This window comes from Eptatretus burgeri, chromosome 21 (assembly GCF_056783735.1).
Source record: "Eptatretus burgeri isolate ZD-2024b chromosome 21, Ebu_testis_v1, whole genome shotgun sequence".
Classification (NCBI taxonomy): Eukaryota; Metazoa; Chordata; class Myxini; order Myxiniformes; family Myxinidae; genus Eptatretus; species Eptatretus burgeri.
The window spans coordinates 1,312,925-1,326,069 of NC_140981.1; the positions used below are offsets into that span (position 1 = coordinate 1,312,925).

The 13,145-nt window shown below is 48.9% G+C and overlaps 1 protein-coding gene across 1 annotated transcript in view; it reads left to right on the forward strand.

Moving 5' to 3' along the window:
* The window catches only part of LOC147008130 (uncharacterized), a 10,714-nt gene extending 508 nt beyond the window's left edge, over positions 1–10,206 (forward strand). Inside the window, exons 1-3 of the mRNA XM_085865523.1 lie at positions 1–229; positions 3,185–4,807; positions 8,140–10,206. The exon at positions 1–229 is cut by the window's left edge and continues 508 nt beyond it. Coding sequence (XP_085721649.1) covers positions 3,185–4,807; positions 8,140–9,600 — 3,084 coding nt within the window. The 5' untranslated portion in view covers positions 1–229 and the 3' untranslated portion in view covers positions 9,601–10,206. The remainder of the gene's footprint in view (positions 230–3,184; positions 4,808–8,139) is intronic.
* Positions 10,207–13,145: the final 2,939 nt, after the last annotated feature.

The window sequence follows — 13,145 nt, forward strand, 5'->3', positions numbered from 1 at the left end:
GCCAAGCTTTCAAAGGACGGGCGGAGGGACAACGGAACGGGAGGTTCGGCGGTTCGTTTGTCCGAGATTTCATAACGGGGTCGAGGCTCCGAGAACGGGAACGCGAAACGGGTACTCGTGGAACCCCAGAGACATATGGTCGTCCACTTCGAATAACCGGCGATGATCATCGACACGTTTCTGGTCACGGCACGGATCCTCGACCGGCAGGAGCAGCAAAATCGACCCGGTTAGTAGGAAGGGATCCGGTGGGAGGAGGGGGTGGTGAGCTGGGAGTGGGACATAACCAGAGGTATGACGTCATCACCGTGTCGGGGAAGCCCGTGCACGCTACGTGCTCGCCCCGCCTCCTCACGCGTCATCGTGTCTCCCAACTTGTCTCCCAAGAACAACTTGATATCTGCTGTGATGTTCCTCGTCCGTGATGTGAACCCGATGTACCATTTACCAAGGTGTGTGTCAGTGTCACGTACCCTGATGGTTCCGTTCCCACGTGGAAAGTTCGTGACGTCATATCGGTATGAAACTCGACACGTGATCACGACGTCATACACTTTTGACCGGACTCGGTGGTGTAAAGGTTGGAGCGTCCGCTCTGAGTCTGGGAGGGTGGTGCTTCAAACTCCATACCGGTCATACCGATGACTTTAAAATTGGTACGTGCTGCTTCCTTGCTTGGCGCTCAGCATTTAAAAGGGATAAAGCACGGACAAACAACCATAGGTTGGCAACCGTTGCGACACAACTGAACTGAACACACCTCACGTCTCACCTGCACCGCTCACTCACCCGCACCACACATCCTGTTCATTGCCACGTAAGCTGTCCGGCTGATGTGTGGGTGAGGCCGGGCTCGACTCAATACCCCACCCACTTCGCTTCTCTGTATCCCAAACTTTCTTCTCTCCTCCCAGCATGCTTGAGGTTCCTGTGTAGGTAAAAGATTGTGATACGATGACTGACTGAGATTGCTTCTGTGCTTCGGGGTAAGATCTTTCTTGTGTGACACTGCCTGCCTGTCAATACGTCCCTTTGGTAAACCTTTAAAAATCATTTTCCAAACTGCGGTCGTCTCCTTCCATTGGTTAGGTTGGAGTGTTAAACCATAGCGTGTAATAGTGAAAAGGAGTTCTGTCCCGCTGTTTTGTTGCGGACGGACGATAGCCAGCGTTCCACTAACTGTGTTGCTCAGCCGTTCTGATTGGTAACAGTGGAGCGCTGGGAAGCACAATCCAAATCTGGGGTGATTAATCTTCTAGGAATGTAAATGCGGGATTCAGACTGTTGACCCTGCCCAGATTAAGCATCTCAGATGGTGTCTGTGGTTGCTTCGCAACCCGTCATCCCTGGAGTTATCCGCGGCTCATTGGCTTCATGGTCATCTGCCGGGAAAGGGGTCCAAGTACTCCCCAAAGCAGTAACATTTGGTGTCAGGAGTGGGATATATCCACAATAATCCACTCATAATTCATCCACAACTCTTTGAGATATCGTCCCATTTATATTTTTGGTCCAATCTCTCAAGTGTGAAGAATCACTAAGAAATGAAAAAAAAATCTTATCTGGATCCAGATACATTTGGTGTCAGGAGTGGGATATATCCACAATCATCCACAGTCATAATCCATCCACAACTCTTTGAGATATCGTCCCATTTATATTTTTTGGTCCAATCTCTCAAGTGCGAAGAATCACTTAGAAATTAAAAAATTATCTTATCTGGATCCAGATACATTTGGTGTCAGGAGTGGGATATATCTGCAATCATCCACAGTCATAATCCATCCACAACTCTTTGAGATATCGTCCCATTTATATTTTTGGTCCAATCTCTCAAGTGTGAAGAATCACTTAGAAATTAAAAAACAATATCTTATCTGGATCCAGATACATTTGGTGTCAGGAGTGGGATATATCCACAATCATCCACAGTCATAATCCATCCACAACTCTTTGAGATATCATCCCATTTATATTTTTGGTCCAATCTCTCAAGTGTGAAGAATCACTTAGAAATTAAAAAAATTTATCTTATCTGGATCCAGATATCTGTCATATCGAGAGCTTTCGATACGGTGTGGCATCCCACCCTGCTCACCAAACTCTCTTCTTACGGTATCCAAAGCAATCTCCACTCATGGCTCGCTGACACTTCCTCTCCCGTCACAGTCAATGCGTGGCTCTTCATGGAATTCTCTCATCTGATCTTCCTATCCAGGCTGGAGTTCCTCAAGGCCTTGTTCTGTGCCCTGTGCCTTTTTTTTCTGGTTTTTATCAATGATCTCTCAGATTCCCTGGAAAATCCTCTTTATCTCTTTGCTGATGACTCCACACCCTTTGCCATACCATCTCTCATCCCTCTGATGGGCAAGCAGCAGCCTCTTCATTCTCTGCAGACCTGGACAAAATCACAAGCTGGTCAAACACTCGGAATGTGTCCACAACGTTCACCACCGTGCACGTACCAAAGTTTGTTCATGGCAGGAAAAAAAATCGGGCCCGAAGGGAGTTTCTTCTCTCCTTCTCCAAACAGCTCGGTTGCCCCCCCCCCAAAAAAATAGGTATTTGCTTTGTTCTCAGAAACTACACACACAATTTCGATGAAACTTGATAACAACCCTTATCACCCGTGATGAACCAAAGCTCGACTTCACACGGCCCTGTCTGGTCATAAACGGCCTCGAAGATGTGCTGTAAACGAGCCTTGTGTGGCCTATTTAACAGCCCTGACTCTTGTCTGTTTAATTTCAGTTGGAAAATATTCATGAAACAGTTGTCCAAGAAATGGAGTATCATGAAGGAGCCAAAGCTGACTCCTCCACTCAGCTGGACCATCAAGATGAACATGTCCAATCTTGTGTTTCTCATTGTGGGTTCAGACATCCCTTGCACAAGGCTGTTTATCAAGCTGTTGTGTTTTCAGATGTTTGAATTTCGTGCGTTCGCTGTTTGCGTTACACGTGTTTACCATTCAAATGATTTGACTCTCTCCCTCTTTGTATTTTAATTTTTTTTTTCATTTCATTTGTTTGTTGGACTGCTCGAGGAAGGTTATGAATACATTGACACTTGGTTCACATGCGGTGTTTTTTTTTTTTCAATTGATGTAACTGTCTTTTGCAAAATCAACTGATGCTTTCATGGAACAATGATGAAAGGGGCGGTGCGTTTGTTTATCTCCTAGATGGAGTTGCATCAGTGGAAGCATGGCCTTCCGCTGAAAGATTGTCATCTTGATCTGCACGATCTTGACCATCCACCGCAACAAAAAGACAATCAAAAGCAACAAAGACATCACTCAATCATGAAACAGGAGCGACAATCAGAGCTGGAGGAGCGTGGGGGGCAGCCGGAGTTGCAGGAGCGTGGGGACCGGCTGGACCTGCAGGAGCGTGGGGACCGGCTGGACCTGCAGGAGCGTGGGGACCGGCTGGATCTGCAGGAGCGTGGGGGCTTGCCAGAGCTGCTGCACGATCATGGATGTCTGTCTCGGCTGGAGCCGCGGGAGATTGGTGGTCGACCGGAGTCACAGGGTCTCGGTGGTCGGCTGGAGCCACAGAAGCTCGGTAGTCAGCCCGAGCAGTGGGAGCTCGTTGGTCGTCCAAAGCTCCAGGAGCTCAATGCTCAACCGGAGCCACGGAAGCATGGGGGGTGGTTAGAGCCGCCAGAGCTGCAAGATCATGAGGGCTGGGCTGAGATTCATCGTCAGGGAAGGAAGAAGCAGCCTCTACTCCGAGAACAGCTTCGGCAGCCGCATCGTTGTGAGCAGAAACTGGGCCAGGAGGATCAGCAGCAACAACAACAGCAGCAGCAGCAGGGACAACAGCTACTTGTTGAAGACAAGCAGTGGCTTCTGCAGAAACCAGAAGAGGGACCCAAACACTTGGTGCGGCAATCAAAACATCATCAGCAGGCATTAAATCAACATAAGAACCAGCAGCAGACATCTTCACAGCAAAAACATCAGCATTGTATGCCACAACAAGGGCTGCATCGGCAAAATCAGGAGCATCAACAGGGGCTCCAACTGAAGAAGGACAATGACTTGCAACTGCAACAAATGGAGCAAAGGAGTAAGGAGGGGCTGTTGGAGCATAAACCCAAACACAAATTGTGTCAACAGCAGCAGCATTCACATGGAAATAATCAACCGGACCAGGAGCAGCGACACGCGCCTCCACCACTGCAACAGCGGAAGCAGCAGCACGTCTCTCGACCGCAAGAGCAGCAGCAGCGCCACGGTCCGACACCTCCACAAGAGCATGAACTCCGTCATGAACCACCACCACATGACGATGACCAGAAGCAATGGCTGGAGCTGCGAGCACTCAAACATTATCCACATCAAGCGGAGCAAGGTTTGCACCAGCAGGAGCAGCAGGAGCCGCAGCAGCATAATCAACAGCAGGTCAGCCACAAAGTGCAGCTGCAAAATGTACAGGAAGTGTGGCAACAGGGACGGCAGCGATTAGTTCAGCAGAATGCACAGCATCAGAAATTGTTGCTGCAGAAGCCACGACAGCAGGTGGTGAGAAAACAAAGCGAGCCGTTTGGAGTTCGGTCTGAAGGATTACGAATGTCTTGGCTTCAGCAACAGAGGCAGCCACTGCCGGAGACACGTGACTCACAAGAGCGGGGGCACCTTCAGACGAAGCAGGGCTTGCAACATCTGGAAGAACATGAAGCGAAGGAGCTGCAACCTCCCCGACAGAAGTTCCGAGGTGGTCACCAAGGTGATAGAAGATTGAGAACCTTTCGGAAGGTCTTGGTTGAAATCGGCATGGATCTTTACAAAAAATTCTTTCCGGTAAGGAAGTATATCTCATGAAAGTTTCACCGGTGCTCTCTGTTTGTAAGGAATTTAAATGCCGCAGGTGTGACTCCTGCAATGTGTCGCAGAGCAAGCGAGATGAGAGGGTTAGGCAGATGCTCTTTGACAATACAGAATGGAACCTGATGGCTGATCTACCATCAAAGAAACCTGTCTTGGTAAAAGATGGAGGAATTTTCACTCTTGTCGTGATGTCGGCCTCTTGACTTTGTCAAGTTATTGTTTGAAAAGGTTGTTGATGGTCACGTGACGTGTTCAATATTTGTTCATGACCTCTGCCACATGTTTTCACCCACGTCTGTCTGTCTGTCTTTTTCTGTTTGTTTTTTTTTTGTATACAATGTTGAGGCTCCTATGAGAGCGAACACACAACATACAACAAGGGGGGGCATGAGACAAGGGGGGCGGGAGAGGGAAGGACAAAACAGTGGGGAACAGAGACATTAGGAGATCTGTGGAAGGAAGAGGGATGGGGTGGGGAACACGGGGAATACAAGATGGACATTACAGGGAATTTCAGGAAGGAAAGCAGGGAATTTGATGGAGGTGGGCTTGGCATAGATTAACGGGGGTAGAAAAGATCAAGGATTTGGATGTGCGATGATAAGAGGTGGTGGTGAACAGCTGTTTTGAATACCTGGAGGGAAGAATGGGATTGGAGAGAGTGAGGGAGTTTGTTCCAAAGGTGGGGAAAAAGAGGAATGAAAGAGTGAAGGTGAGCAGTGATTCGTGATTTTGGTAGTTTTACCAGAAGGGGGTTGTTGGCGGACCTTGAGCTCCCTGCGGAAATATGGGGAGGACATATTGTTGCGGGGCCGGGCGTCGTCCGCAAACACGACCGCGAGATGGAGCCGCAGAGTCGGCTCGACCGATCGCCCGGAACTCAGATCGTACTTCTTCGGAAAAGTACGGGTCCCTTTTTGGACCGAAGTTCGCCAATAGACAGACCACGTGGGGTAGGGTCGATTGCCAATTTTAATTTACCTGAATACCCACGTGGTCCAAACTACCGGGGAAATTCACCCTCGACGGCTCCCATACGGAACGAGCCGCTTAGCGTACCCGTTCCGTGTGGGTTCTGAGCGGTTTGATCGCCGACATCCGTTGGTCCCAAATATCCCGTTACCATGGCAAAGGCTTGGCTAACTTTCCAACATGCAGCACGCGAAGCCAATGGAGGAATGGACACGAACGAGCTGAAACATTCAACAATCGGGGTATTTATTCACAATTGGGGATGAGGGGAGCACATAAGGGCAGAGGTAAACCGAATATTAATGAATACACGTATGTGCAGGCAAAAAGTACTGATACAATTTACCACTGAGTCGAGGGGCCCACGGACGGACACACGCACGCACACCCAAAGAATCGGACCAAATGGTCTTTATTCGGACCTCCAGCTCGGAGGACAGTCGGGCTGAAGACCAGGGTCTGTCTTGGACCTGTCCACCTCGTGTGGTCTTCGAGCTGACTCGGTCCGGCGAGCCGAACCCGGACACCGGCGAGTGACCCTTGCGGTTCTTGCGGGGACTGGCGTCGCTTGAGCTCTCGATCGTGATGAGGAGAACAAAGATGACGACGACGACCAAGACCAAACAGACAGACTGCCTGTCCCGTTTGACTGACTCCCCTTTTATGCGCTCCGCGCGGCTCGACCCCTCCCCCACTGAGCGCTCGGAGAATCCGGGAGCAGAGGGTTGTCGTTGTTCTCTGCAGAGCTGTAGTAATCCGTTGCTGTCGTTGTTGATGCTGTTACAAACGAAGGGAATTCCTAACTATCAAAAGTAACTCACAGCGCATGAACATTTATTTACCCATTAGACAAGGGAAAGGAAACTGTCTAAAAAACACATACTTACCGATATAACTCCATAGGGACTACTGAATGTTGAGTGCAGTAAACTTCCAAATTCGTAACAATATCACAGACAGACCGGGGGGGGGGGGGCGAGATCGGATAGGAGACGGTAGAAGACAGAAATACCACCGACCAGCCTGCGGTGAGAGAGAGAGAGAGAGAGAGAGAGAGAGAGAGAGAGAGAGAGAGAGAGAGAGAGAGAGAGAGAGAGAGAGAGAGAGAGAGAGAGAGACAGAGAGAGAGAGAGAGAGAGAGAGAGAGAGGGAGAGAGAGAGAGAGAGAGAGAGAGAGAGAGAGAGAGAGAGAGAGAGAGAGAGAGAGAGAGAGAGAGAGAGAGAGAGAGAGAGAGAGAGAGAGAGACAGAGAGAGAGAGAGAGAGAGAGAGAGAGAGAGAGAGAGAGAGAGAGAGAGAGGCCCAAAGACTCAGCCTCATCGTGGGAGATACCAATGATCCTAAATGCCTTGGGATTCCACAGCGTGATGCCGAGAAAGGTGAGAGGCAGGAGCACCAGCCAAGAGGAGAGAGCAGTACTCCATCAGGCTGCGGACAAAAACTTTGAACGTGGTCAGGAGCTCAGGTGGGCCGAGGAAGGACTTTGCACGACGGAGGATTCCCAGTCGGCGACTGGCTTTGGAGGCCAACTTGGAAATGTAGTTTTCCCAGGAAAGATCATGGCAGATAGTGAGACCCAGAAGCTTGAATGAAAGGATTTGTTCAAGAGGATTGTTGAGAAAGTAGATGGGGGGGGGGAAGGGGGGTTCCAGACCGTCCTTTTGGAGCGACACAGTGAGAGTGTGAGATTTGTCAGGATCGAAAGACATGTTCCACGTGTTGGACCAGCTTGTGATTTTATCCAGAAAAAGTTGTGGACTGTCTTCGAGCAGGATATCTCAAAAGGTGATGGACGGATTCGGCCGAAACCTGGTGGACAGGTTGGGTGTGTGACAAGGACGAAATAATTAGATTTCTGTGAAGATCTGGATCTGGATCTGGAGATGACAATTTGTTAATTTCTAAGTGGTTTTTCACCATTGAGAGATGGGGCCAAAAACGATGTACGTCATGATATCTCAAACATTTGTGGACGAGTTGTGACAAAACTCGGTGGATGAGTTGGTTCGGCGACAAGAACAAGTGGATTCGATTTTTGTTTCAGGTCTGGATCCAGATCCGGCCTATCAGTGGGATACAAAACATATACTGTTCAGTGTAGCGGAGGTTTGCAGGCAACCGAGTGCTGTTTGTCGTTACTTCTGCGGTCGAAATTTGGTGGAAAGGTTGGGTGTGTGACAAGGATTAAATTATTCCATTGTTTGTGAAGATCTGGGTCGAGATGCAGATCCTAGAATGTTTAAGTGATCCTTTACCATCGAGATATATGGCCATAAAGCTGCATAACATGGATATCTCAATAAGTTATTGACCGATTCGTGTGCTGCGTCCCAGACAGGAGCTCGACGTCCGTTTGAATCAGCCCAAGCTCCCAATACGAAACGCATCCTTCCAGCTCCAAAGACCACTGGACCTTCAGCACTGGCCCGGTTGGGAGAGAGGTTTTTCTGCCCGCTCTGTGGGAAGGGAGGCTTCAACCAAGAGTTGCTTCAGCAGCACTTATCGATGGGACACAGCCCGATAAGGAACACCGCTGTACCCCGTGTGGTCCGAGGCTTGCCTCCAACACCACCTCTTAAAATGGAACCTCCACACTTTCTTCCACCTGGATTTGTTGTAGCCACAAACGAGAGTGCAAGGCTCTCTTCTCCTTCGCAACCCCCTGCACTCCTTTCAAAGCCAGTTCCTGGTCATAGTTCCTTCGGCAGCAATCAGCCACGTTCTCCGATGCGACTTCCATCAAACGACCAAATGCTCTTCCCGCCCAGGCAACAAAGGTCCACGTTCCTCAACCTTTCACAACTGATGACGACTGCAGTCAGCACAACCACTTCCAAAACAACCACTCAGCCAAACTTGGTGATGTACAACATCACTCGGGTAGGCAACGTCTTGAATCCATTGCACACGACCAACCTTCCGATGACACCAGCAGCACGGCAGATTCCCCAGCAGTCACGTGGTTTCGAAAGAGGTCAGGCATTGTCCGCGTCTGAACAGAGCTCGAAGAAGGGCCGTCCTTCATGGAAAGATCATGTCAACACGTTCACTACAAATGAACATTTCAAACATGAAAGGCCAGTCGCAGAAATGCTCCACCGGAAGAAGAGGACACAGTTGGGTTGTGACCAAAGCGGTTTCTCTCCTGCAGTGATGGTTAAGAGATTAAAGTTGAAACACACCGAAGTTGGAGTAACAGTATCAGAGCAGGAGATTGAGAAAATTCTCAAGGCTGACAAGTATCTTCAACAGCCATTTAGAAGCAAGAAAATGGAGCCAAAGGTTTTGTTCAAGGACCATGAAGACCTTTGTGCGGAGAATGAGGTGCACGTTGATGCCGTGCAGCGTGGGATGAAGGTCGCTCAGTCGTTGGCCCATGAGCGTACGAGTGGATTGTGCTTCCTCTGCCCAAAGATCGTTTGTGGACCACGCCAGGACATTCGTGAGCAACTGGCGAAACACCTGGCATTTTCTCATGGCGCGGTGCGGAATTATGACGAGGTTCATAAGCAAGTTCGTTACTCCTGCATTCACTGTCAGAACCCTTTAGGATACCCCCTCAGTCAATACAGCCTCGACCGGCATCATGAGCGACGTCCATCATTTTCCGTGATGGAATCACCGGTACCAAGTACGTCTCCGGCCACCGTTGCCGACGTAGGTCAACAATCAGCTCCAAGATCCTCGTCCACGGCGATTGTTTCGACCGAACTGGAAAACACTTCCGAAAAGCCGACGACGGTGGTTTCCGGACCGGCAAAAGGTGAAAAGATGTCCGAGCTTCAAATGAAATGACCCTCGTGGAAAATCTCACGCCGCACAAGGAACAAGCTCTTCTTGGAAAAAGTATATTCATCAGCAGCCACGTCCCAGCAGGCCAAAGCTGGGAAAATATCGCGACACTCCTGGATCTGAAAGTCCGTGATGTCGCTCGAAGAGTTGCGCTCAACCGTCATGCTCGTCAGGAGGTCATGAAGGAGAAGCAGTAAGAAAGTTCTGCTGGGTTTTGATGCAGCATGCACCGTCTGTGGTCAAACACTGCCTCATGTTTCAGGACGAGCCATCCCAGCAGCTCCGCACATCACGTTACAATCATCCACCACGTGATCTCAGCATCTGATGAAGCTCAGCCTACAGTTTGGAGATCGGTTGGAAATTGTCTTCTGTGATGCTTCATGTGTAGATAATGAAGACGAGTTAACCTACCTTGCCGCGTCGGGGTTAACCGTTGCTTTGTCATTGTAATGAATTGTGTACAATTACTTAAAGATGTTTGGAGCAGTTATATACTCCGTTCCAACCTTCACTCCTTTTACTTTACATGTGACGGTTTCATGGAGAAGTTCACTTCCTTGTTTTTGTTTTTGGTGTCAAATTATTTCATTAAACTTCCTTCTGATAATGTAGAAGGAAACTTCTGCAGTTTGCACCGGTTCGTTGGGTATCGTTGAGATGCCATGGTCTTGGCAAATGTAAACCTTTGTTTTTCGGAAAATAAGCTGAATTGATCAAACAATCGTATCATTTCTGTGATATTTATTGACATTTTCGGTCTGGGGCTGTCATGAGGGGGGTCTCTTTGACCCGCTGCCTGAACTCGGGAGTTGAGGCCACCAGCCACGGATAACTCTGTGGTCTGGCAGGTTGCTAGGCAACCACAGACGCCGATTGACACCTCCAAACCGGTCAGGGTCATCACATGCAATAAAACCGCATTACCTACCAGTGGTTTGGGGACCGCACCCTCAACGCCCACCCGTCTACTTATTACGGCTGAGCGAAACCGTGGGTTACACATTGGCTAAACCAGCTGAGCCAATCAGTGAGGGCAAAATCTTCCCGTCTCTCTATTACGTACACACTACGTCAAACCAATGAAGGAAAGGACAAAAGCAAGCAATCATGCATTTACAAACAGCAATCGATGAGCAGGTATTTACAAGGCAAGATTTACACGAGCACATGCAGCAATCACATGCAGCAAAAGAAAAGTAATTCACCTCCTTTAACCCTTCTGGAAAAGCCCCTTACGCATTCTTACCTGTCTATGGACGAACAATGTAAGACGGGTGCCATCAATCATTCGGGAGAGTAGATTTAGAAAGATGATCAGGTTAGAGGAAGAGCGCAGCATGTGTTCGGCTCCTGACTTACCTTACACAGACAGGCGGGTATACACGAATCTCAAGTGCAGGGCAGGAGTGGTGGGGGGGGGAATGGGAATGTCGGGAGTGTTATAGCAGGCACGAACGGCCACAAGCTTCAGTGTACCATCGGCAGGAGGAAGGGGATGACAACTGAAGACGAGATGGGACAAATCTGTGCATGGGAGAGAGAGAGCAAATATCTTGGAAAAGATTCCCAGGACGAGTTGATGTTGGTGAGAGTAGAGGATTCCCAGTCGACAACTGGCTTTGGAGGCCAGCTTGGAAATGTAGCTTTTCCAGGAAAGATCACGGCAGACAGTGAGACCAAAAAGCTTGTATGAAAGGACTTCTTCAAGAGGATTGTTGAGAAAGTAGATGGGGGGGGGGTTCTGAAGGGTCCTTTCAGAGAGACCCTATGTGAGAGTGTGAGATTTGTCAGGATGGACAAATTTTCATTAATCTAAGCCTTGTTCCAAACAAACTGTCACGTCCAAACAAACTGTGCGTCCAAACAAACTGTGCGTCACGTCACAAACTGTGCCACGTGACAGTCTCCCCATCAGTCTAGATCATTTTGTGTAAAACATGACGCTGAAACGTGGCGTTGGTCTTCACAATGTGGTGACCATTTGGTGCTCTCGTGGTTTGTTCATAATTCTCTTTGTCTCCAGTATCATGAAGCATTCTCTCTCTCTCTCTCTCTCTCTCTCTCTCTCTCTCTCTCTCTCTATCTCTCTCTCTCTCTGTCTCTCTCTCTCTCTCTCTCTCTCTCTCTCTCTCTCTCTCTCTCTCTCTCTCTCTCTCTCTCTCTCTCTCTCTCTCTCTCTCTCTCTCTCTCTCTCTCTCTCTCTCTCTCTCTCTCTCTCTCTCTCTCTCTCTCTCTCTCTCTCTCTCTCTCTCTCTCTCTCTCTCTCTCTCTCTCTCTCTCTCTCTCTCTCTCTCTCTCTCTCTCTCTCTCTCTCTCTCTCTCTCTCTCTCTCTCTCTCTCTCTCTCTCTCTCTCTCTCTCTCTCTCTCTCTCTCTCTCTCTCTCTCTCTCTCTCTCTCTCTCTCTCTCTCTCTCTCTCTCTCTCTCTCTCTCTCTCTCTCTCTCTCTCTCTCTCTCTCTCTCTCTCTCTCTCTCTCTCTCTCTCTCTCTCTCTCTCTCTCTCTCTCTCTCTCTCTCTCTCTCTCTCTCTCTCTCTCTCTCTCTCTCTCTCTCTCTCTCTCTCTCTCTCTCTCTCTCTCTCTCTCTCTCTCTCTCTCTCTCTCTCTCTCTCTCTCTCTCTCTCTCTCTCTCTCTCTCTCTCTCTCTCTCTCTCTCTCTCTCTCTCTCTCTCTCTCTCTCTCTCTCTCTCTCTCTCTCTCTCTCTCTCTCTCTCTCTCTCTCTCTCTCTCTCTCTCTCTCTCTCTCTCTCTCTCTCTCTCTCTCTCTCTCTCTCTCTCTCTCTCTCTCTCTCTCTCTCTCTCTCTCTCTCTCTCTCTCTCTCTCTCTCTCTCTCTCTCTCTCTCTCTCTCTCTCTCTCTCTCTCTCTCTCTCTCTCTCTCTCTCTCTCTCTCTCTCTCTCTCTCTCTCTCTCTCTCTCTCTCTCTCTCTCTCTCTCTCTCTCTCTCTCTCTCTCTCTCTCTCTCTCTCTCTCTCTCTCTCTCTCTCTCTCTCTCTCTCTCTCTCTCTCTCTCTCTCTCTCTCTCTCTCTCTCTCTCTCTCTCTCTCTCTCTCTCTCTCTCTCTCTCTCTCTCTCTCTCTCTCTCTCTCTCTCTCTCTCTCTCTCTCTCTCTCTCTCTCTCTCTCTCTCTCTCTCTCTCTCTCTCTCTCTCTCTCTCTCTCTCTCTCTCTCTCTCTCTCTCTCTCTCTCTCTCTCTCTCTCTCTCTCTCTCTCTCTCTCTCTCTCTCCCTCTCTCTCTCTCTCTCTCTCTCTCTCTCGCTCTCACTCTGTCTGTTGCACCATCATTGAGGAACAACAGTGCTCTTCGCTGTGCCTGTTGGCCTGGTGATGCTCCATCCAAAAACACGCCTCAATGGCCGGCAAATGATTCAAACTCTGCCTTGCGATTGCTGTATGTTGTGTGCCATTGCCTTGGAGGAGTGCCGGTTCAACAAAACCGCAACTATATATATATATATATATATATATATATATATATATATATATATATATATATATATATATATATATATACATATATATATCATCACTTGTGACGTCCCCCTGTG